Genomic DNA, 23,268 nt, shown 5'->3' on the forward strand with positions numbered 1-23,268 from the left:
AAATAAAAAATTAAAACCAAAACAAAACAAAGGTAATTCTAAATTCCTGAACAAAATGTCAAGGTAGAAGAATGCATTGTTTTGTGGGTTTATAAATCTTTGCTGCCTGTCTTAAGGAGATTCCAGCATGAGAATCCAGTTCACCTCTCTCAAGCCAGATATCAAAGAGGAATTACTAAACAGTAGTGGAAGGAGAGATAAAATCATAAAAGCCCAGCATTACAGGAGATGCTGGATCTTATTGGTTCCTGGAGGTTCTTCTTGTCTGCAGGGTCCCAGGGTTAGAACTTGAGAATTTATAACCTAATTAGTAAAATGTTTAAACTTGTTATTTAAAAAAAATTAAATTAGCAACACAGTATTCATTATGGTATTTTCCAACAAGACTTTTTAAAATTGATTTTCCTTGTGGCCTGGTCTCCCTCAGCGCCCGCCCTCTTGTGACCTTTCACACCACCGCTACAGTTGCCTCCTCTTTGCTTCGATGATTGCCCTTCTTCCTCTTCCTGAATATTCGCTCCTCTTCTAGCCGTCTCATAGCTTACGCTCACACTCACCCACTGCACACATATTGTAAACACTGTAAGCTAGGAACTACGTAGGAGAGAGAACTTGCGATTTTGGTCTTTCTGAGACCAAGTTACTCTGTGTGTGTGTGTGTTTGTGTGTTCATTTGTGTTTAATGTGTGTGTGTGTGTGTGTGTGTGTGTGTGTGTGTGTGTGTGCATGTGTTCATGTGTATAATTCTTTCCAGGTCCATCCATTTTCCTGAAATATTCTTTAATTTCATCCTAAACTGAAAGGATGAACTTTTCTTTTTCCTTGAAGTTGATATTGTGCCCTTCGGGGGTGTCTGCCAGTCTCTGAAGGTCCAGCTTGTGAAAGCTGCAAGGGTTTTGAGATAATTTTATTTACATGGCTTAGAAGAGGGTCTCTACTGTAGAAGAGGGACGGGGGTTTGTATGGTGTATCAACCTTGTTGAGGCGGAGCCAGGCAGGGAAACTGTGTGGAGCCCTATGGCTGGGCTTCTCTGGGTCAGCAGCCACTGGCTGGGAGGGCTGACAGGAGCCAGAGATGACTGGCTCAGGCCTCCAGCTCTTCTGGCCCGTTCATCCTGACTCACCAGTTCTTTTGACTTCATACATGTTGTATATAAAAAAAAAGTGACAGAATTCAAGGGAAGTGGTTTTTCATTAAGGGAAAAGGATCTCAAAAAAGGGGAAGGGGACAGGAACAGCAGGAAAGAGAGGGGAGGGGGACAGACAGACAGAAAGAAGGGGAGGAGAGGGAGATGGGAGATGGGCAGGGCCCTTTTGAAGACGACATATTGAATAGGCACAGGTGGTGCTTTTAGTGGCAGCAGCTGAGGGCCTGTCCTGTCAGGACTCCAAAGACTGGCCTGTACAAATGGCTAAATACTAAGAACACATGTCCAAGGAAGGCAGGGTACACAGAGATAGTCCTCAGTGTCTTGGTCAGCTTTCCATTGCTGTAACAAAATAGCGGAGAAAAAGTGAAGCATTTATTTTTGTTCATAGTTTCAGAGGCCCATGGTCATGTGTTCCCATCAGCTAGGGCCCCTGACATTACAATGCATCATAGTGGGAGGATATGACTAAGGAGGATATTTGCTTCATGTCAAGAGAAGGAGAGGTATGTGGGACCCTTCCCGGAAAGGGGGCACTTCTGAACTGAGGCAGGAAGGGCTTCAGAGTGGAGGGCATAGGCCCCACCTCCAGCCTTGTGATGGGCAGAATCTACCCTGCTGGGCTTTCTTTTATGTTCCTTGTACTAAACATGCTGCCTGGGCATAGTAGATGTATCAGTGGAAGAAAACATCAGGGCGTTTTCAAGTAATGCCTGGGGCGGGGAGTGTCAGGAATGGGATGAGATGGGAAGGCTGAGGTCAGGTCATGGAGGGTTGGTCTCCCTGCTTTCCTAATGAGCTAGAACGCTTGCTTTTAAATTGGAATAGGGCATCACTTTGCATTTTATATCCAGCAGAAGCAGTGTCAGGGACCCAGAGGCCACCCACCCAGTACATGTGCAGTGGCTATTTTAGCATCATCTGTGTAACAGTCTCTGCCGTGAGCCTGGCAGGTGTGGAAAGCACCTTGGACTTCATTCTATGCCATCTCAAGCCCTGGCTTGGCCTGGCAGGGTTGCCTGAGGTGGCACAGACAGGCCTTCGAGTGGCTGGGACTGAGAGCTAAATACACCTCCTGGGTACTGCTGTGGGGTGAGAGTGGACATGCTGGAGGAGACGGGCAGATGTTGAAAATCCTGCCTAGCAACCAGACTGTGGACCAGGTTGAGCAGAAATGAGGTGGAGAAGATGAGAGCCTAGACTTCTTTTTGTTTCTGTGGAGGCAGAAACTGTAGCTGGATTTTAGGCAGGTGCCGTGCGTGGGGCTGAAGAATTTGTTTTAGGAAGGGAGGAGGAAGCTTCTGCAGAAGTCATTACTCCCATCCCGCAGTGAAATAACCTGGAAACACCCTTCTTGCTGTGGCTTTCCACACACCATTTAATACCTCCAGGGACCGCCCAGGAAATATGCTAGAGCTTTGTTTCCATTTTCTCTTTGATCTGGGACAAGACTGACCTGGGCCAAAGGGAGATGAACCAGGCTGGACTCCAGGCACGGAGGATGCCTCAACTGCTGCTGTCCTTTCTTTGGATGCTACTGTGTCCTGCATGGAGAAAATTTCTAATTCATCCTAGGGTGGCAGTGGCGATAGGTTCCCATGGTCTTGCAATTTTCAGGGTTTTGGGTTCTTTCTTTCTAGCCCTGAACTGTGAGTGGGAAAACAGGGAGGCAGGACCTGAGCAGCTGGACACCCCAGTTTCCCTCCTTTGTGAGAGTTCTGACCCTGTTCTTTGAATCTTAAGTGGTGTGTGTGTGTGTGTGTGTGTGTGTGTGTGTGTGTTTGTTTTTTTGAGACAAGGTTTCTCTGTGTAGCCTTGGCTGTCTTGGAACTCTGTAGACCAGACTGACTTCAAATTCACAGAGATCCACCTGCCTCTGCCTCCTGGAGTGCTGGGATTAAAGGCGTGAGCCACCACTGTCCGGCTATTTGAGTGGTGCTTTTATGGGCCGACAGTACTGCAGAATGAAAACAGACCTAGACCTCAGCCTTCTTCCATGAGCATCAAGTTGCCTCCTTGCTACTTTGGGAGGGTTATGACCTTCCCAAGTAAGAAATCAGCAAAAGCTGCCCCTCTGCTTACCAGGGAGCAACCAAGATACCAGAGAAGTGATAATGTTGTCTTGGTGACCATTATCCTAATATGGCCCAGGGAGATAGAGATAGGAAGACGAACAAGACTGTCCCGTCCTTCTGGAAACCTGCTTGTCCTGGTGGAGACAGAGGAACAGAAGGGACTTCTTTGGTGGTCACAAGAGAGGTGATGATATGGGTTGCCATTTCTTGAGATGAACCTTTGACGTGTGTGATTCCATTCCATACTCACTGCAGACTTACAGTAGGAGCCGTGATCCTTTCCCACATATCACAGAGGAGGGGTTGGGCAATAAACTGAGGTACACAGAACTGGTGTATGAATGAGCCCGAGCCTGAACTCGGGGCTCTGGAAGTTAAAGTGAAGTCAAGGCAAGCCAGCCAGCCCTTGTCACTCCTGCTCACCAACTTTAGAAATCTATTTCTCCTTGGGTAGAATACTCAAGGTGGCTAGTGGAAGGGCACATGCAGCTGAGACCCAACTGGTCAGAACATCCCCAAAAGTTATCTTCATTCATGATGGCAGGCAGCATGGCATCTCTATACAACCCATGGGGTAGCATGAAGACCGTTACCCCTATTCACTCGAGGATACTCCTTTCCACCGGGAAAACTAATCATTAGTTTAAATTCCCACTACCAGAGAGTGGCCACAGAGACACTGACTCAACAGGAGGGAGGTGAGGGAGGTGGAGATAGGGAGGGGTGGTATCTGTTGCGACCCTGGCAGGCTCACACCCTCAGATCATTTTCAGGTTTGCAGTTCCATAGCTCATGCCAATAGACAGCTGCTTTTCTAAGATGCACAGTGGACCGGGGCCTACTGTGGTCCTGCCACAGATGTGATATTATGTTCTGCTTGTCTGATTCTGACTGTGGACTCTGGATGGACCAGCCTGGGTGAGATGCATGGCCCTGGCACAGGGTTCCTGTGAGCAGGACGCTGATTCCCTTGGACCACAGAGTGTCCCTAGGGTCAGGGAGGATATTGAGATTGGTGGCGTGCAGGTTGGACTTTTCCTCCCTCTGAGAGTCAGGCCTGGCTCCCTGCTCTTGACCAACATGGGCTTTCTCTTTATTTCTTGTCCTCAAAACTAGCAATTTATTTCCTCTTTCTCCTCTACCCTGTTTGCAAACACAGATGGACTCTAGTTTAGCCCCCAATGGCTCAGTATAATATACAGTATATATTTTATAATATATAGCTATTTTATAATATAAAGACATTCTTGTGCTCATTTCTTTCTAGCTGAGTTGTTAAGTCTGTTCACTAGCTGCTAACCTCCAGTAGGAGGCATGCATATGCACGAAAGAAATTATGCATGAAACTGTGGCATCATCCATAGCAGTGTGTTATATCAAGCTGAAGACATCATTGATTCTAATATACATTGCTGGTCTATGTGGCACTGAGCAAGAAAATCATGACATCCATGGCTAGAAGCACCTCACCTACAGAGACAGTTATAGATAAATAAATAAAATAAAAACAGCAACTGGCAACAGGCATTTGGAATCATTAAAACACAGACTGTAGAGGTGTTTGTAAGTAAAACATGCAGGCATGTTTATACTAATACATCAGCAGAGAGAAAGGACTGACAGTTCCAAACCTGTCTTGTGTTATCAGGTTGAGTTGAGGGTATCAACAGAGGGGAAACCCAAAATAAACCTTGCCTGGCACAACACGTCTTGAGATATTTAATAGACCTTTTTTCTTTTCTTTTTTCTTTTTTCTTTTTTTCTTTCTCAAGACAGGGTTTCTCTGTGTAGCTTTGGCTGCCTGGAACTCTGTAGATCGGGCTGGCTTCAAACTCACAGAGATCTCCCTGTTTCTGTCCCCAAGTGCGGGTATTAAATGCATGCACCACCGCTGCCCCAGGCATTTAATAGGCTAGACATGTTATTGCCAGTAGGAACTGACCCTATTGGTTCCTGCAGTCTTCCGGGGAATGCATCAGAAAATGGATTCCCAAGTCCCATCCCCAGTCTATTGTCTTTAAATCTGTGGGGACACAGTGCAGGAGACTCTACTGCCTACAACAAACCTCTTTTTGTTAGAGCCTTTATTTGGTAATGAAGAGGATTAAGATCAGGGAAGGTAGGTGGCCAGGTCAGGACTGAAGAGTTGCTACCTCCATCACTGAACCCGGAAGCTGCAAGTCCAAGACCGAGCTCAAGGCGCAAACTCTCCTTGCTTTTCTCTCAGGGAGGACACAGCTTAGCACAGAGCTCTAGCTGTCCATCTGTGGCCCCATCTGACATTTGACCTTAGTCTTTGTCTACCTCACAAGCATGTGCCACTGTCTTTCCTCGGTTGAGACTGACAGATGTAACGCTGTAGATAGCACCTGCTGGATCCTGAAGGGATAACCTTGGTTACTCTTAGCACCATCTTCAGGGGGACAGTGAGCCTATGGCCAAGGCTGGGTTAGACCATGCTGAAGAGCCTCTTTCCCTGCAGGCAATGTGGGGGCAGTGCCAGCTACTGAAGAGTGCCTCGGTGTTTGCCCGCTGCCACCCTCTGGTGGATCCCGAGCCTTTCGTGGCTCTCTGTGAGAAGACTTTGTGTACATGCACTATTGGGCCAGAGTGTGCATGCCCCGCCCTCCTCGAGTATGCCCGGACCTGCGCCCAGGAAGGGATGGTGCTGTATGGCTGGACTGACCACAGCGCCTGCTGTAAGTTGCTACTTTCCCTGTGCGAGGCACAGGCTGTTTTTCCCCCCGGGGTTAGTGGCACTCGGTGTTCTGGAGCTGTGCTGTGATGTGCATCTTCTCATCACTGCTATCAGCCAGTGTCTACTGAGCCCTACGTCTGTCACCTCGTCCCGTGAGCACAGGGCCCAGGAGTCCCTTCCCTCATTGTTTGTGTGGAAGCTGAGCAAGCCTTTTAAGGCACTGTCCCTACCTCTGTTTCATGCCACATTCCTCTCAATACCCCATGGCTCTCAGGAAACCCGTTCCCTGGCGTTCCACAGTTGTCTCTGCTTCAGTGCAGCAGGCAGTTAGGTGTCAGTGTTTGTCCTCATGGTTTTCCCCAGTTAGAAGGAGCATCAGGGTATTGAAGCTGGGTGGGCCCCTGAGGGACCAGAGAGCCTTCATTAAACCTTCCCCTTTATTAACTCATCCTTCCGGCCCCCCAGGCACAGTGTGTACTGTGCCTTCAATCCTGCTTTGCAACACCCATTTGGCATCTGTAAATCTCACTGGGCCCGTAGTCATTGTCACCATCTCCAAATTACCGTGATTAAACAGAGACTTCTGGTCACCTTGCAAAAGCCTTCTCTCTCACCACCCTGATCAAAAGCCACTCTATGGACAGCTGGTTGGCTATAATTAGGCAGATAATGTGGACTGAAGGAGGCAGAGGGCCTGGCTGATATTGACACTGCACACTTGAGTTTCACCATCTGGCAAACAATGTTGCCATCAGCTTTGCCGGATGTCTCTGCTGTGGGGGTGTGGGAAGATGGGGGTTAGAGTTGTCATCTCCTCTGCAAAGGGAGTGGCTGTCTTTTCAGACCTTTGAAGGTAGGGTAGGAGAGATGCCTGATAAATGGTCTTGAAGAAGGAGCTGGTGGCAGTTTCTTTGGGGAGAGCCCAGCCCATGAGGACCTGTGTGGTCCATGCGTGAACAGAGAGATAGTTTGGCAGTCAGGCTCAAAGGCAGCCCAGAAAAGCAGTGAAAATAAATGAGTGTCATCAAAGCGGGCATGGATAGAATGTGCCCTGCACTAGGGATGAGGTGACATTTGGTGGGAGCCAATGTCAGGAAGAAGAGAGGCTCTCAGAGGAGGAAGTGATAATTTCTTGCTGGCTCCTGGAAGCCGTTCCTTTTTAAGCTCAGAACTTGGAGTTGCTCCGAGAAAGTTCTAGGTGAAAATGGCGGAAAACTGGGAGACAAAGATGCCCAAGCTTTCTTCATGGAGAATGGAGGACAGATCGCCATGAGGCAGGGGTGGCTGGCCCAGGCACCCCAGCGAGTCTTAGCTGGGACCTTGCAAAACAAAAGATGTTTTCTCAGAGAAATGCTGGCTTCAGAGGGACCATGGGCTGGTGGGTTGGAGATGGCCCCTGAGACCCTAGAGACAGTGGACAGTCAGAGGGGCCAAGCAGGCGGCACTTACACGGGGGTTTGGAAACTGCCATGCAGGTGAACTGCTTGAGGAGACTCTTTTGATTTGTCTTCCAGACCCAGCATGCCCCGCTGGCATGGAGTATAAGGAGTGTGTGTCTCCTTGCACCAGAACCTGCCACAGCCTGCCTGTCAGTGAAGTGTGTCAGCAGCAATGTGTGGATGGCTGTGGCTGCCCCGGTAATAAACTTGCCCCTTCATTTGCAAACCTGAGGCCTTGCCAGTGCCCTTGGCTTTGGGAAGAGGGATGAAGGCCACTTGTGTTTCTCCTTCATGGCTGTAATCAGAGGTCTTTTATTTAGCTTTTTAAGAAGTCTTTGTACAGAGAACTCAGGGTTAAACTGGTCTTTATTTTTAATTTATGTTTTTTCCCATTGTACTGCATTCACAAAGATCTGTGTCTAGGGAAATAAGGATGGTCTTGGCCCTGACAGTGACTTTGTTCAGGGAGCTCCTGGCCTGATCTGAGCTGGGGTTTTGTTTTCTCAGTTAGGGTGCAGGACGCCATCCTGGGAGAAATGTCTAATAAAGTATGTCCTGGCTTTGCCTTGTGCGCTCAGCTGAAAAGGGCTTCACTGTCCAGGAGACTGAGTGATAGTCATGAGCTGAATTCAGTTACTCAGAGTACTAAGTTCTGAGGCTCATGACTTCTCTACTGAACACCATTGAAAAAACTGCCAACTTCCTGTGATCCTGTAGGCAATGGAGAGAAATAACCTAGCATACTCACATACATTGCGTCATGCAAGTTCTTGATCCTCAGAAGAAGCCTCTGGATAGACTCGTTGGCTTCTCCACTGGACAACCCCAAACAAGCTCTTTGGCCCATGCTTTATTCTATAGAATGGAGGTTGATATCTCCTCCCTCATAGTCCACCAACATCAAGGATAAACATCGTAGCACACCTTTGTAGAGTTTTCCGGAAGCACTAAGCTTCCGATTCCCTATGGGGTTCTAGACATGACAGATGAAAAATGATGGTGACAGTGCTGAGATCTTTGCCTTGATGCCCTTGAACCTAGAGGGAGAGCTCCTCGATGAAGGCCGTTGCGTGCTGAGCTCCGAATGTTCTTGTGTGCATGCTGGGAAGCGGTACCCTCCTGGCACCTCCCTCTCTCAAGACTGCAACACTTGGTAACTGGGGCTACTCAGGGGTTTGGGGGAGGGAAAGCTGGGGCAGGAGGGGAAACATCAGGTGGACCAGGAACTGGCTTGGGTTGAGAGTCGGGGATGGGGAATTGGCAGAGGGATCCAAGCAGGTGTTGAAGGCAATGGTGGTATGCAAAGATCGTGTCACAAATATGCCTAGAGGGAAATCAGAGGGGTACATCTTTTCCATGCAGCTGACAGCTCTGGTTCTTTCCAAATGATGGTTTGGTAAATGACATTTGTCCTCTGCAGAGAGGCTTTATTACAGCAAGCACACAGCTTCTTTCCTTAAATTTTGTCTGCTGGGTAGTGGTAAGCCGAATCCCTTAGCTGGGGCTCCTCCATCTATGTTCTTTAGAGCCTAGGTAGTCCTAACTTTGGCACCTGCCCTGCTTAGTTCAGGCATCTTTTCAAGAATATCTCTACTCATTACTTCTCACCAGCTCACTGTCCTCTGTGCACTGGGGTACCTAGCACCCTGTTCCACCTCCAGTTTTTTACCTGCTTGCAGCCTCTAGTGCAGTGGTTCTCAACCTGTGGGTCTGGAACCCTTTGGGGGGGGTCAAGTATTGGATATTTACATTACGATTCAGAACAGTAGCAAAATTATAGTTTTGAAATAGCAACGAAATAATTCTATGGTTGTGGTGGTGGGGTCACCGCACCATGAGGTACACTGTGTAAAAGGGTTGAGAACCACTGCTCTAGAGCCTGCTGAGCCTCAGGGTCCTCCCTTCATTGCCCAGCATGGCTCTGGCCACTGCTTTCACAGATCTCTATTGCTTCCAACACCTGTTGTGTATGGGGAGAGGGGCAAGACTCCAGAACAGATCTTCGGGGCCTCTGAACACCCTAGGATTTCTTTTTCTTTTAGTTTCTTCCCCTTTATGATGTTTCTGAGGACCCCTTGTGGCCAGAGCCATGCCCTATACTACTTTAACCCTTTAAAGACTGCTCTGGCACCATTTCCTGCTGTTTCTCCTGTATCCCTTCTCTGGGGAGGGCAGGGCTATCTGTGGTGAAAGTTAACTTAATTAGGTGCCCTCCTGGCAGAACCAATGACCTGAGTCTCTCTTGCCCAACAGCATCTGCAGAAACCGCCTGTGGATCTGCAGCAATGAAGAATGCCCAGGTAGGCTTGTGTACACTCTTTCTCGTCCTTGTCTGTGGCGGAGGTGTGCCCTCTCCTGCTGGACAGGGAGCCCACAGCACAGCAGACAGAGAGTGACCTCTTTGCAGACCCCTAGACTTCAGCTCTGGCCTCGGATGTCAGCTATGCAGTGGAATGTCTGCTCACTGCTCACTGTGGGCCACGTTGGCTCCCTTACAGCAGTTGAAGCGGGAATAGGTTGCCCTGCCCAACTCCTGTTTGTTCTGGGGATTAAGTTGCTGAACTGTGAGACCTGAGAAGGGTTGACTAAGCAAAGAGAAGAGAAATTCTTTGTAAAGTCAAGGGGAAGAAGAAGGTTCGAACAATTCTTTTGGCTTGAAACCAGGTTTCTATAGCCCCAGTGCATTAGTTAAACAGTGTAATAGGGAAAGGTGGAGATTGGAGATGAATTCAATGAAGCAATGGTCAGAAGAGGAACAAATAAAGGAGTTCGTGACCCCAGGTCTTCCCAAGAAGTCCTTACTGCTGTCATATATGTCGCTTGAGGGGATCAATCTAGTTTCTACAAGATGCTTACTTGCTTCTGAGGTAGTCTGAAGCAGGTGCAGCCTTGCCCTCATGGATAACTGCCCTTGTCTGCCAGAGGTTCTGTTCAGGGAGCTTTTGTTATTCCAGGAATCTAGGTGACTCAAGGGGAAAGGTTCAGCCAAAGTAAAGGAGACAGACACCAGGAAGGCAGAGATCAATGCCTAGTGTTTTTCCTGCTCTTAGCTACCTTATGGGTGCAAATGAAAAATCAACCATCTTCAGCAAAAATGGCTTTTGAGTGCTTTTTCATGAGTTTCATTGGCATTTTCTGGAATGCTTGACATGCGCACACCACAGTATGGTCCTAATGCTAGGAGAACTAGGGTAGTGAAGTTTCCATGCCTTAGTTACCCATTTTGAAAGTTCTTAGGAAGCTGTGTTATATTCTCTGCCCTCTGCTTTTACCTGCGTGGCATCAGCTCTATTTATTGAAAAACTTGCCCATTCAAAGCTCCCTCTGGCTCACCCTTCACGGATCCAGACCTTTCCCTTGTGTTCACTCATGTGATGTTTTTGGTATGCTGGGCACTGTGTTAAGGCTTTTCATGTTACCTCATTGTTACAACCCATGAGACAAGTACAATTTGTTTTCACCTTGCAAAAGAGAAAACAGAGACAGGTTAAGGAGTTTTCTCAAGGTCACAAGCTGCAAAAGGGCAGAGCCAGGAGTGGAGCTCACAGATACCCGTCCTTTCCTCACTGGCCCTAGACTTATGTAGGCTGGAAGTGGCTTGCATACCTGAACTCATATATGAAGTCTGTAGATTAGAGGCTTTAGGGGCATTTGGGACCTTTTCACACTGGGAAAACTCTGGAACTTGATGGGCACCAGATTAATTACTTTAGCTCAGGAATGGCCAACCAGTCTTTGTATCTTTTGGGTAACCCTAGAAGAAAGCATAAAGGACAAATAATGCTCATGAAAATGATATCTGTGCTCTATTTGAGCATAATCACATCCCATGTAGGAGTCTGCATGTTGTGGAAAACTTGTTAACACTATGTGAAAGGTGTCTTCTGATTGATTTAATAAAGAGCTGAATGACCAATAGCTAGGCAGGAGAAAATAGGCAGGACTTCCAGGGAGAGAGAAGAACTGGAGAAGAATGTGGGGCACATGGGAGATGCCAGTGGGACATGGAGGGAGTTGGACATATAGAATGAGGGAGAGGTAGAAAGCCACATGGTAGGATGTAGATGAATAAAAACAGGTTAATTTAAGATACAGGAGCTAGTGGGATAAGCCTAAGCCAAGGTCAAGTTTCCATAATTAGTAAGTCTCCACGTCATTGTCTCAACGAGAAAGTGCTGTTACAGTTGGTGTTCAATGTGGAGGCCCAGCCCTTATATCCAAATGTGGGGTCTGAGAAAGCTGAGAAGAGCCAGACATGGAGCCCACTACTCAATGTGTACAGAGATGTGGGCTTTGGTGTGCAACAGAGCACTTGAGCAGCCAGCATGCTAGGTGAAAATGCCTGGTCAAGGGCAGAGCCAATCACCTGTCCCATTTGCTAAATGGAGCCCCACAGTAGTAGTTTAGCCAGTTAAGGTTTGGCTTGAATGGTCAGAGAAGGCTGTAGACATATAAAAAGCCAGGTTCAGACCAACTTGGGGGGGGGGCTCTAAACAGGCACAAAATGCTTAAAAATGTACTTAGATGCTAAAGAAAGAAAATGGGTATAGACAGTCATAAAGGATAAATAAAATAGTTTAACAATAATAAAGTGAAGTCTTTAAAGAAAGAGTAAAATAATATAAAAAGTAAGCCATGTAAGGATGGAAAATACACAGGGTGTCTGGATCCTGTATGGTGCTTTGTTGACTTAAATTTTTAAAATGATAATGAATAAAAAAGGGACAACTACTGAGAGATAATCATTTGTGGAAAAACCTACTGAATCAAACCAGCCTATATATTTTAAGGATGTCTTAACGTTAGAAGGGAAGTCAGATAATGTGTTGCATTGGGGGAGAGGCTATATTTTGTTTCCATGAGAGGAGAAAAGCTATGGATGCCATCAAGATTGATAAAGATTAGATTCAAACAACAGAGGCCTCTTGATTAGGAGAGGTGATCGTTCATCAAACAGTGTGGTCATTTAGCTCTTTATTAAACCAACCAGAAGGAACCTTTCACACAGTGTGATCAAATGTCTATAACATGTGAACCTTTCCATAGCTAAACCGGAAGCACCCATCACATAATTCCTGTGAGCCACAGTGGACAGAATTAGGAGTTTAGCTGGCTATGTTTCCTTCAGACTGACTCAGCTGTGGGAGTTCTGACACCAGTAACTTTAGGGAGGGGCTTCTATTTATCATCCTTTCAATCACTCATCCATCCAACTACTACCAGAGTATCTGCTGTATCCATTAAAGTCTTGTCCAGACAATACAGTCCCATGGTGTTCAGCTCAAAATCTCCACGAGCTTTGCTGAGGATTCAAGACAACCTCTTGATGCCTGGAAGGGCAGGCAGCCAGTCCCAACTTGTTGTCTATAGAGTGGTGACACACTTTGCTGACAAAGCTACTAAGATCTTGTCTCATTCTCAAAGCCCTGTTTTGACCCTCTACTCCTATTGACCTCCACCCATGGTTGCCAGGTTTAGGCTTATCTCTCTACCTTGCCAAAATCCTGTTGACAGTGGGGCTGTCTTATCATTCAGATAAGCAGCAAGAGTGGGAATCAGTGGGAAGGTTCTGGAAGGGGGTATGCCTAGCTCTCCAAGAGAAGAAAAGAGCAGGCTGGGGCATCTATGAAGAGCCTGGAGGGGATGTATTGTGCAGTTTAGACATAGTGGACTGGGATTTGACTCTGGATAAAGATGAAAGTGTCATCGATCTGTGCCACAGATGGCCAAACATAACGGGTCACTTTGAAGGCTGCCTAGAGCAAAGAGTACTGAGTGTGGGACATGAGGAGCAGAACGGTGAAGAAAGGCATAGAAGAGTAGCAGTCCACTGGGGAGGGATATCCCTATGGATGCCTTTCTAGAAACTCTCCACTCCATGTTTATCTCTGCTTACTGGTCAGGAGTTAGGGTATCCTCGGGCATTGGGCAGCTTAGCCCACAGTCTGCTTGTGAACTAGGGGTTTTGTTTGGTTCAAGATTCTAGAGCCTCGGCTTTAAGGTTGGCTCCATTCGTTAGAGCCTCTGGTGATGAAATCCATGGTTGGGACATGTAGTAGAGTGAACAATTATATCTGAAACCAATAATCAGAGAGAGAGGGGGCAGGGAGGATAGGTCCTACAACCCTCTTCAAGGGCACATGCCAATCCCTTAAGCACCTTGCATAAGGCCTACCTCGCATAAGTGTCACTCCTGGGACCAAGCCACACATGGGCCTTTGGTGGACATTCGACACCCACACTGCAGCTTGTGGCTTCCATGGAGCCTAGTGTCCTGTAGCTTCTTCCCAACCTCTGTATCATACCCTGCCAAGGGTCATAGCACTGTTGCTTTATAGAAAGGATTTCTTCCACCCAGGCTCTCTGTGGCAGGTGACCACACTGATGAGGGTCAGAGAGGCTCCAGGTGTGTTCCTGAAGAGAGTAGGCTAATTAGCAACTGTGGACCCCAACCCATGGGGCAGTCCATGATGCCTGTGTTCAAAAGCACTCTTTGACTGCTTTGGAAGGTTGGGGCCGTCTAACTTCTCTGTGCTCGGCTTTCCTCATGTGTCAGCTGGGCACAGCAATGATCATCACTAGCCAGGCGGTGGCTCCTAGAGGGAGTGCAGAGATGCAGCACACATACTTGGTCAGAATTATATCACTGAGTTAAAGGCCAGCTTGGAGGAGCCTGGAGTCTATAGGGAGTCTATTTCACCTTGCTGGAGGCTGTGGACTGACATTTCTGCAGGAATGGCTGTAGGAAAAGGTGAAGGCCAATAACTCAAGCAGGGCAGCCTATCCAGGGCCTGCCAGTTGCACACTAAAGGGTTTGTTTATATATGATAAAGAGTGTGTCTATTAGATGAGAGATCTCCTGCTGCTTCCCTCCCCTCCCCTCCCCTCCTCTCCTCTCCTTTCTTTTCTCCTCTCTGCCTCCTTCCTCCTCCTGTTCTTCCTCTTCCCCCTTCCTCCTTTTTCTAAATGAGGGGTGGGTGGGTCGTTACCCAGTAACGGCCTTGCTTTAACATCGGAAGGCTCTCTACCTTGTACGCTATTTTAAGAGCCTCTTACTCTCCGTTCCTTTGCTCGCCTCACGTCTGGTGGCTGTCCTTCACTGCCTGCCCCGCACAAGTACCCTAGCTGTCCTGCTGAGGGGTGTGAGCTTGACCATGTAGCTCATTGTTTGCTTGGATGTTCTAGTTCCCTTGGCCAGCTACTGCCCGGCAGCTCACCCGTCCATTTCCCCAGGTTTCCTGTGTTTGCAGTTCATTTTCTCAGTTGTACCAAGGAGATAAGCTCCATATAATATTTAGACTTGTGATTGCTGAGAAAGAAATTAGCAGGGTCAGAGCAGGAAGCCAGATCAGGGGATTAGAGTCCAGGCCCTGAGATTTCCCTTCCTAATAGCGGCAGTGTTTTCTTATTGACCCTTCTTTTCTGGGCATTGACAAAGAGGGTGGACGTGTGCTTTCACACTCAGATAAGAGTGTTCCTGAGAGAACAGAGATGGCTGCGGGAAGAATCCCACCCACTGCCCCGCAGCCAGGTCAGGGCATTTGACATAAGCGACCACATTGCTCTGTTTGTTCAACCATGGTGACTTTAGAAAAATATTCATTAAGAAAGGGCCTTCCCGTGACATTGCTGGATTCCAGGACTTCCACAATGGGCTGGGGTGACCCTTGGCCCCATTGTGTTGCTGCTCAGCCTTTCTACCAGACTCTTGTCTGTTTGCAGGACATGGTATGAGAGAAGATGTCTTGAGAGGGAGCTATGGCCTCCCTGTTTCTTTCACGTTCATCAGGCTGGTTTGGGTCACTGTCCATCCTACCATCCTGGAAGGGAGCAGTTGCCCTGGGGACCAGACTGGTCCCCTCGGGGTACTTGCCTTTACCCAACCTTCAAATATTCCCAAGGCAGAGCCACACATGAATTCGAAGTTGCATAGTTAGCCTGGTCCAGTCCACCTGTTACTGAGAATACTGATGAGGGGTAAACACTGGGTCCCCTGTTTCTCGTCCTTGTCATGTGGGCAACAGGAATCATACCACAGCCTTTCAGGATGTCTAGGCTGCATCAGGACTCAGTACCAGCCCTGGAGTTAGTTGGGCCAAAATAGAGCTGTGGGGCCTTTCAGGGGAGCTATGCTTGGAGAACCTAGCCTTGGCGGTGTGGAGTCAGGGTAGTGCATAGCAGGAGGTCACTCTTTCATGGGATACATTTTCTACAGAATTCTCCACAATTTCTAACGGTGGAGATGAGAGAAGGTGGCACCAACACTCAGCTAGAGATTGGCAAGAGACCATGACGCCTGTTTCAGCCACAGGGTCCATTTCCGCCTTTGAGGACGGAGTTTCCCTGAGCTGGGTAGAAACATTGGCAGGGCCTCTTCTGCGAGGGCCTCTTCTAGGACGTGTGAGCTTATGGTTGAGCCCCTGGAAGACAGAATGGCAAAACCTCAGTTGTGTAGAGTCCCCATCTGCAGATGCATTAGCCTGGGCTGGAGTGGCTTTGTGAAAGTGGCTGCTGCCTGGCTATGTCCTGTGCAGATAGCCTCCTTGCTCCTGAGTCCCTGCTCCCCACCCCCACCCCCAGCAGCTTTCCCTGTTGGCTTGGCTAGGAGAAGGAATGGAGTCTCTGATTGGCACTGAGCCAGCCTGCCTTTTTCTCACCTCTGCCTCTGGCTTTGGCCTTCACGGCTCTCCTGGGGTGGTACTGTCACCCCGTCCCTCCACAGGCCTTCAGTGAGAGCTGTGCTTCTAGGGAGTCTCCCCTGTCCTGTCCTGTGGAGCAGAGCTCTTACCCAGGCTTCCAGGCTGCCACCTGCAGCTGACCTGGCTGAGCAGGGAAGCCTGGGGCCCCGCATTCAGGAAAGAAGTGAGAGGCAGGAGCCCAGAACTAAGAGCTGTGGGTTCAGGCCCTGACTCCACCACAGACTGAATTCAGCTTCATATTCATCTCCCTCAGTTGCTGTTTGTAAAAGCGGGCACTGACCCATGACCAGCTCTGTTGTTTGAGAGCGGATACTCATCATTTACAGTTTTTTTTTTTTTTTTTTTTTTTTTTTTTTGGCCAGAACCTAGTTTTGATTGTCCTGGGGGGAAAGGACACCTAGGAGCTTTGGGGGAGGGACACCCTGCTTTTATGTGCACCTGCCTTTCCAACTCAGAATCTCTCCCCTGACCAATTCCTCTGGGTCCTTCCAGGGGAGTGTTTTGTCACAGGCCAATCCCACTTCAAGAGCTTTGACAACAGGCATTTCACCTTCAGTGGGATCTGCCAGTACCTGCTGGCCCGGGACTGCCAAGACCATTCTTTCTCCGTTGTCATAGAGACTGTGCAGGTGAGCTTGACCACCGTTCCTGTCAGGAGGCCCGCAGAACCTGGTGGAGAGAGCACAATGTCCCAGAGACTCGAGCATCTGTCCCAAGCACAGGAGGGCTCTCTTCCTTCAGTCTTCATCTGCCTTGGGCAAACCCATTTTTTCTTTCCCTTCTTGGCCACTGGGAGATGGTTACCTTGATACTCAGGAGAGTCCAGCCCCTCAGGTCCAGTCTGTGCCTCCCTAAACCCCTGCTCTTTGAAATTGAAGGTGGATTGGGGTGGGCAGCTGTAGGGTCCCCTCCTTTATGAGTGCCATGGTGCAGGTGTATACTCTCCTGGTAATAAAGCAAGGATGGGGACAGTTATAGGACCTCTACTCTGGGGGAAGCCCCTGATTGATCGGGGTTAATAGACCCAAGGAATGAGGTTCATTGTAAAACAACAAAAACAATGCGAGGATGGGAGAGGGTGTGAGTATGGCTAGGGCTTAGGCCCTCCTTGCACAGCTTTGAGCACCCCACCCTTGCAGCATCTGGGAGAATGGAAGTGTGCTATTCAATGAGGCCCACACCCTCTGGGGTTGAGGCTGGGCACTGGGTTGTCAGGTGCTGTGGTAAGGTCACTCTGCATTTCCACTTGTCAGTGTGCCGATGATCCCGATGCTGTCTGTACCCGCTCAGTCACTGTGCGGCTGTCTGCCCTGCACAACAGCCTTGTGAAGTTGAAACATGGGGGAGGAGTTGCCATTGATGGCCAGGATGTCCAGGTTCCCTTCCTGCAAGGTGAGCTCATGACCCCACGACCCTATCCTCCGTACCGTATCATCTTCGCAACATCGTCTCTGCCCACTGAAGGGATCCACTTCTTTCCTGGGAACCTGATGGGGATTTAGCTGGGGAGGGGAGGCAGTGTCCTGGGTACAGTGACTCTACAAGAAAAGGCTTCCTGAAGCAGAGGTTGACCCAGATGAGGCGTCAGGGGTGACCGACGAATGGTCAGTTTAAAGGATGACACTTGGGACAAGTGCCTCATGGGATAAAACTTCTTGTCCCATGTCTTCACCCAGGTCACGTTAACTGACTTTGTAGTGCATAACTCCCATACTTTACCTTCAAAATGGCTTCCAGAGCTGTCTCCTCCATGACCCCTGTCTCTCCTGGAAGCCCACAGTCCTAGCTTGGCACAGTGGATGAGCACGCTGTGTACTCACGTGCATGCGTGTTTGCTGAGTGTGACTCCCCGGGAGCTGATGTATTCCTCCAAGGCAAGGCATGAGCTCTTCTTACAGCTCCACCTTCCCACAGCCACTGACATCACTGCAGTCAGCTTTGCACACAGTGTCGGTCAGCCAGGAGGAATGTCAGCCAGCCTGGAAGCCAGCAGGGGCCCAAGAATGCATAAACATTAGGTTTAGTGGTTGTCATAGAGACTTTCTGTCACTGTGATGAAAAACAAACAAACAAACAAATGAACAAACAACTGGTCAAATTCAACTTGGGAGGAAAAGGTTTACTTCACCTCATAGTTCATCACTGAGGGAGGCAGGAACTGGAGCAGGAGGGAGGCTGTGGACTGGCTGGCTGGTGTTCAGTCACTTGTCTTATACCGCCCAGGGCCACCTGCCCAGGGGTTAGCACTGCCTCTCCCACATCAAACAACAATCAAGAGAATGTCATCATCATGCCTGCAGGTCAAAGTGATGGAAGCATTCTGTCAACTGAGATTCTCTCCCTGATGACACAGGGGATTCCCTCAGCCCCAGGATGCTGGAGCTTCTGCTGCCCTCTTAGGTCCATAAGGGGAATTACAGGTTGTGGCAGACCAGACACCCAATTCATCATTCCTCCAGAGAGTCCCCCCCCTTCTCCACCCCTAGTCTCATGGATACCTCTCTGCCTTTCACTGCTTGCTTGTCATTTAAATGATGTATTGAAACATCACAGACTCACAACACACCTGAACCTACACCCTTGTCTTCTCCTAGGTGACCTCCGCATCCAGCACGTGGTGATGGGTTCTGTACGTCTCAGCTATGAGGAAGACCTGCAGATAGACTGGGATGGCCGCGGGCGGCTACTGGTTAAGGTAGGCCCCTTCCCAAGCTACAGCTTTCCTGGAGCCTGACCTTTACAAAGTACCCTTGTGCTCTGGGCAAAATGGCTTTGTGTGGTAGGAGAAGAATTTCTTTCTCCTCACACTACACCCCCAGAGCAAGGAACAGGGCTCTCTGTGTGTGAGAAGCTGACATCTATTTTCTGGGTGCTCCTTGTTGGCTCTGGGGGTTCTCACTTGGATGTCAGTTCCCTGGAAGACTGGTGTTGAGGCAGATTTGCAGGCCAGTTTCCTGGATGCAGCGAGACCTTGAATCAAGGGGTGTCCCTGGACACTCACTGTGGGGAGCAAGGGAAGAACCAGATTGGAACACCCAGCTCATACCCCTATCCTTCCATACAGCATCTGGAGAAGGCCGCAGGGGAATCGTCCACATTCTCTACTAAGAACTAAGCCGATGCATGTGTGGGCCATGTCCTCTGGATGGAATCTCTAACCAGACTGGACAGTAACACATACATTTCCCTGGGCTTCTAGATTTGCTGACCTTGCAAAGTCCCTGGCAGGTGGGCAGGGCAGGAATTGCAATCGCCAGTGCTGTTTCATAAGGGATGCAAAATGGGACAGAGAGATGCACCAGAAGCCCACATTCAGTCATAGTACAATGAGAGTTAGTTCTGTGGCTGGTGTCCCCCCATTAGACCGTGGTCCTCATTGTCTGGCCTCAGGATGCTGTGAGAGTCTTTAAAATGACTGAGGGGGTTCCTGAGAAGATCTTTAGTGAGATTTTTATCTACTGACATCAGACTCATGGTTAAATCAAGACTGAGCATAGTCACATCCTAGGGCCAAGGAGGATGAGATGCCTGGAGGCCAGCCTGGGCTAACATAGTGAGTTTCAGCCAACCTGAGCTCCATAGCAAGACCCCATCACAAATGGAAAAACAAAATCCTAAACAACAGAAAAGTTAACCCAGAGACGTTAAAGCATGCATTATCTCATTTATAACGTAACACTTGTTACCCAGTAGACATTTGGAAGCATTTCCTTTTGGAAAAATAAATTAGGCAGGGATCAGGAGACAACACTGGGCAGTAAGAAGAACGCCATGGCTGCAAATCTCTTTACCAATTCATTTAATAGAAGACAGCTGGATTCTCATATCTACTTCTGCAATCAATCTGCTCCAATATTTCATGTCACAGGGCCTCTGGAAAATTCCACTCTGTCCTTTGTACAAGAACGAAAGGGGAAAGACAAGAGCAAAAGCATGAAGCTCTGAAATGTCAGTCTGAGACACCTGGAAAGGACCTCAAAAGACCCCCGTGGGTCCCAAGACCACACTTAGGGAAACAGCAGACCTAGGAAGCCTAGAGAGCCTGCGCCACATCCTGGGGTGCCCGCTCCCCAGGGTCCTTGGTGTAACTCAGTGGTGGGTGTTGCAAGTTCTCTCCCATTGTAGAGCCTCCAAGAGAGGTCCACATGAAGTCCATTTTTCTTTTGTAAAATTACTGTAACCACACAGCAGGGATCAGGCAAAGCCTCTTCTCCCATTCCATTTCTAGTTAGAACTGGAGACAGGGCTCTATTAGAACCACAACGGCTTGGTGGGCAGGGGTTGTGTCAGCGTCAGTTGGTTCTGCTATGAAAAGCTGCATTTGTGAGGAGCGGGGTCGGGGGGGGGGCGATGGGGGCATTCAAATAGACCCTGGGGCTTGGGGGAGGAGCCAGCTGGAGGCAGGTAGGCCTGGGGTACAGGGTGCTGAAGGGACCCTTACCCTCTTTCTATGTGTGTGATATGCATACCTTGACCCCAGGCACTGGGGTCATGGTCAAACAGCTTGCAGGCCAAGTTCAGCCCCAGCCGAGTCCTGTGAGGACCTGGGACAGCCCCCACTGTCATAGAGCTGAGGATTGTTTCTCAAAACCCTCTCTTCCTAGCCCTGACCATCTATCCCCTAAGATAGGCCAAGGGGACATAGAGAAAAAAACATGCTCAGAGGGGTGGATGGTAGTGATGTAAGGTAAGTGAGAGTGGCCAAGGGGACTCTGGGGGGCCTGAGGGCACCCGGTGTGTAAGAAGGGAAGGGGAGAAAGGCGCTGAGAATTTGAGGAGGCAGGATGAAGTCATGTCACTTGCTGCCACTTTGCTCAGATGGCCTTGACAGTCTGCACTGTTTTATCTGGCATCAGGAAGAAGCCTTTTTTTTTTTTTTTTGGTGGTAGTTTATTTTTTTTTTTTTTCATTCATCCTACCTATTACTCAATTTGGAAAATATTAGCATTTCCCCAATAAACTTCCTGCGTTGTGATCTTCACTCCCACTGAAGGTGTTAGGAGGTAGAGCTTTGGGCAGGAATGAATTCACTAAGGGTGAGCCCTTAAGAATGTGATTAATGACTTTATAATGAGCTCCAGGGAGCTAGCCAGCCCCTTCTGCCATGAGCCATGCAGCAAGAAGCCAGCCTCTGTGAACAGGGTCCCTGCTGGGTGGGTGCTGCACCTGCTGCTGTTTGACCTCAGTTCCTAGCCTTCAGATGACCCAGGGTTTCTTGTCTATAAGCCTCCCGGGCTATGGCATTTTTAAGAGCAAGCTGAATAGAAGCTAGACACCATCGCATTAGAGATGATGAAGGTACAACAGCGAAATGGCAGACAAAATTCTTGCCTCATTTAGTTGAATTCTAATGAGGACGACAGATAATAATAAACAAAGCAAACATGTCTATCATATCATCTATTAGAATAAAGCCCGGGGAGAGAAATAAAGCAGGGAAGGGGCAGGAAGGACCAGGGTGGTTTAGTTTTAAGCAGGGAACTCAGGGAAGGTCTCAGAACCTAGTTAGTACATGTGACACTCAGCCTTTGTAAAACAAATAAGGACGCACCACTCTGTACACATGGTTTACCTGCGTACATATTTGTGGCTCTGGAACCTTCTATACTTTGTTAAGTCATAGCTGGAAGGTGACTGCACGAGTCCAGGCCTAACTCGTGAGGCTTTGGGACATCAGAGTTGTCACCTGGTTTTACTGATTACCCACAGAGCTGGAGTGGACTTTTGGGTCTGGTCCCTACCTCTGCTTCAAATCTGCACCGTAGAAACCAGCAGTGCTGCCTGGGAAAAGGCTGCTTCCACCCCACTACTTAGTCCTGAAAAGGCACTTTGGGCTCAGACCTCTGGCTCACCCCTGAGGTCTGATCAGGGAGTGAGTGATGGGGATGGAATCTGAGCCTGCTTCCTCCCCAATGTCCTCAGCAGAGATTAGAAGGAAAGTCTTGTTTCCTGACACCAGGCATGAGCTCCCTAGGGGCTTGGATTGCACTCCACCCAGTCTGCCTTGCCCACTTGTGACCAATACCTGCACAGGGGACAGTTTCCACTTCCTCTCACTGCTTCTTAGCTTATGTCCACTGATAGATATGGGTATAGAAAGCACGCGAATCTCAGAGCTTCAACCTGCTCGCTCTTCCCAGCTCTGCCGCTCTCTCTGGGATCTTAGGCAAGTCCTTTTTCTCTCAAGCCTTCCAAAGTGACTATGTTACATATGTGTAACTTAAATATTGTGATTATTACATTCTTATAACAATAACATAGTAGATAATATTTATAAATACATGTATTTTAATATATTATATATATTGAATTATTATAATTCTTAGACTTACATAGCTGACTCTGGCTAAGTGTTCTCTGACCCATGACTGAAGAGCAAGGACAGAGCTGGTACCATGCGCTACACACTTTGCAGCCCAGAGCTTAGTTGTCGTAGATATTTGTTTTTCATGTGGCGGAATTTTTGATTGAAACGATCTCATTAGCCAAGTGGTACCAGCACTGCGTATGGGGACAGCTGCTCTAGGGCTGCCTGTCTTCTGTCTTCTGCAGCTGTCCCCTGTCTACTCTGGGAAGACCTGTGGCTTGTGTGGGAATTACAACGGAAACAAGGGCGACGATTTCCTCACGCCTGCTGGCCTAGTGGAGCCCCTGGTGGTGGACTTTGGAAACGCCTGGAAGCTTCAAGGGGACTGTCCAGACCTGCATAGACAGCACAGCGACCCCTGCAGTCTGAACCCACGCTTGAGTACGAGAGCCCAAGAGCCTTGGGGTCTCCCATGGGGGGGAGCAGGGACACAATTGACCCAGCTTGTCTTTTGACCATTGGCACTTTGTTTTTAGTTTTTGAGACAGGGTTTCTCTGTGTAGCTTTGGAACTTGTCCTGGAATTCACTCTGCAGACCAGGCTGGCCTTGAACTCACAGAGATCAGCCTGCCCCTGCCTCCCGAGTGCTGGGATTAAAGGCGTGTGCCACCACTACTAGACCTGATCATTGGCATTTTGACCATATCTGAATTTGGCTCATTTCCTTTTCAAAGTCTGCTTATTGAATACCCTCCATGGATGAAATCCTGAGAAAGAAGAGAATATTGTGTCGTTTCTGGCCTGGGAAGGTCTCAGTCTAGAGCAGCAACGGGCGCGGGAGCTCAGAGCTGAATTATTGTACAAAGTGCATCGCAGTGGCCCTGTGCAGTCACCTCTCTGCT

The 23,268-nt window shown here is 48.7% G+C and overlaps 1 protein-coding gene across 1 annotated transcript in view; it reads left to right on the forward strand.

The window, feature by feature from the left end:
* Positions 1–23,268, forward strand: part of Vwf (von Willebrand factor) — a 126,657-nt gene that overhangs the window by 28,976 nt on the left and 74,413 nt on the right. The window contains exons 6-13 of the mRNA XM_051173265.1: positions 5,706–5,922; positions 7,436–7,558; positions 8,402–8,513; positions 9,614–9,660; positions 16,552–16,688; positions 17,313–17,451; positions 18,654–18,754; positions 22,612–22,807. Coding sequence (XP_051029222.1) covers positions 5,706–5,922; positions 7,436–7,558; positions 8,402–8,513; positions 9,614–9,660; positions 16,552–16,688; positions 17,313–17,451; positions 18,654–18,754; positions 22,612–22,807 — 1,072 coding nt within the window. The remainder of the gene's footprint in view (positions 1–5,705; positions 5,923–7,435; positions 7,559–8,401; positions 8,514–9,613; positions 9,661–16,551; positions 16,689–17,312; positions 17,452–18,653; positions 18,755–22,611; positions 22,808–23,268) is intronic.

The sequence above is a fragment of the Phodopus roborovskii genome, unplaced genomic scaffold, assembly GCF_943737965.1.
Source record: "Phodopus roborovskii unplaced genomic scaffold, PHOROB, whole genome shotgun sequence".
Lineage (NCBI taxonomy): Eukaryota > Metazoa > Chordata > Mammalia > Rodentia > Cricetidae > Phodopus > Phodopus roborovskii.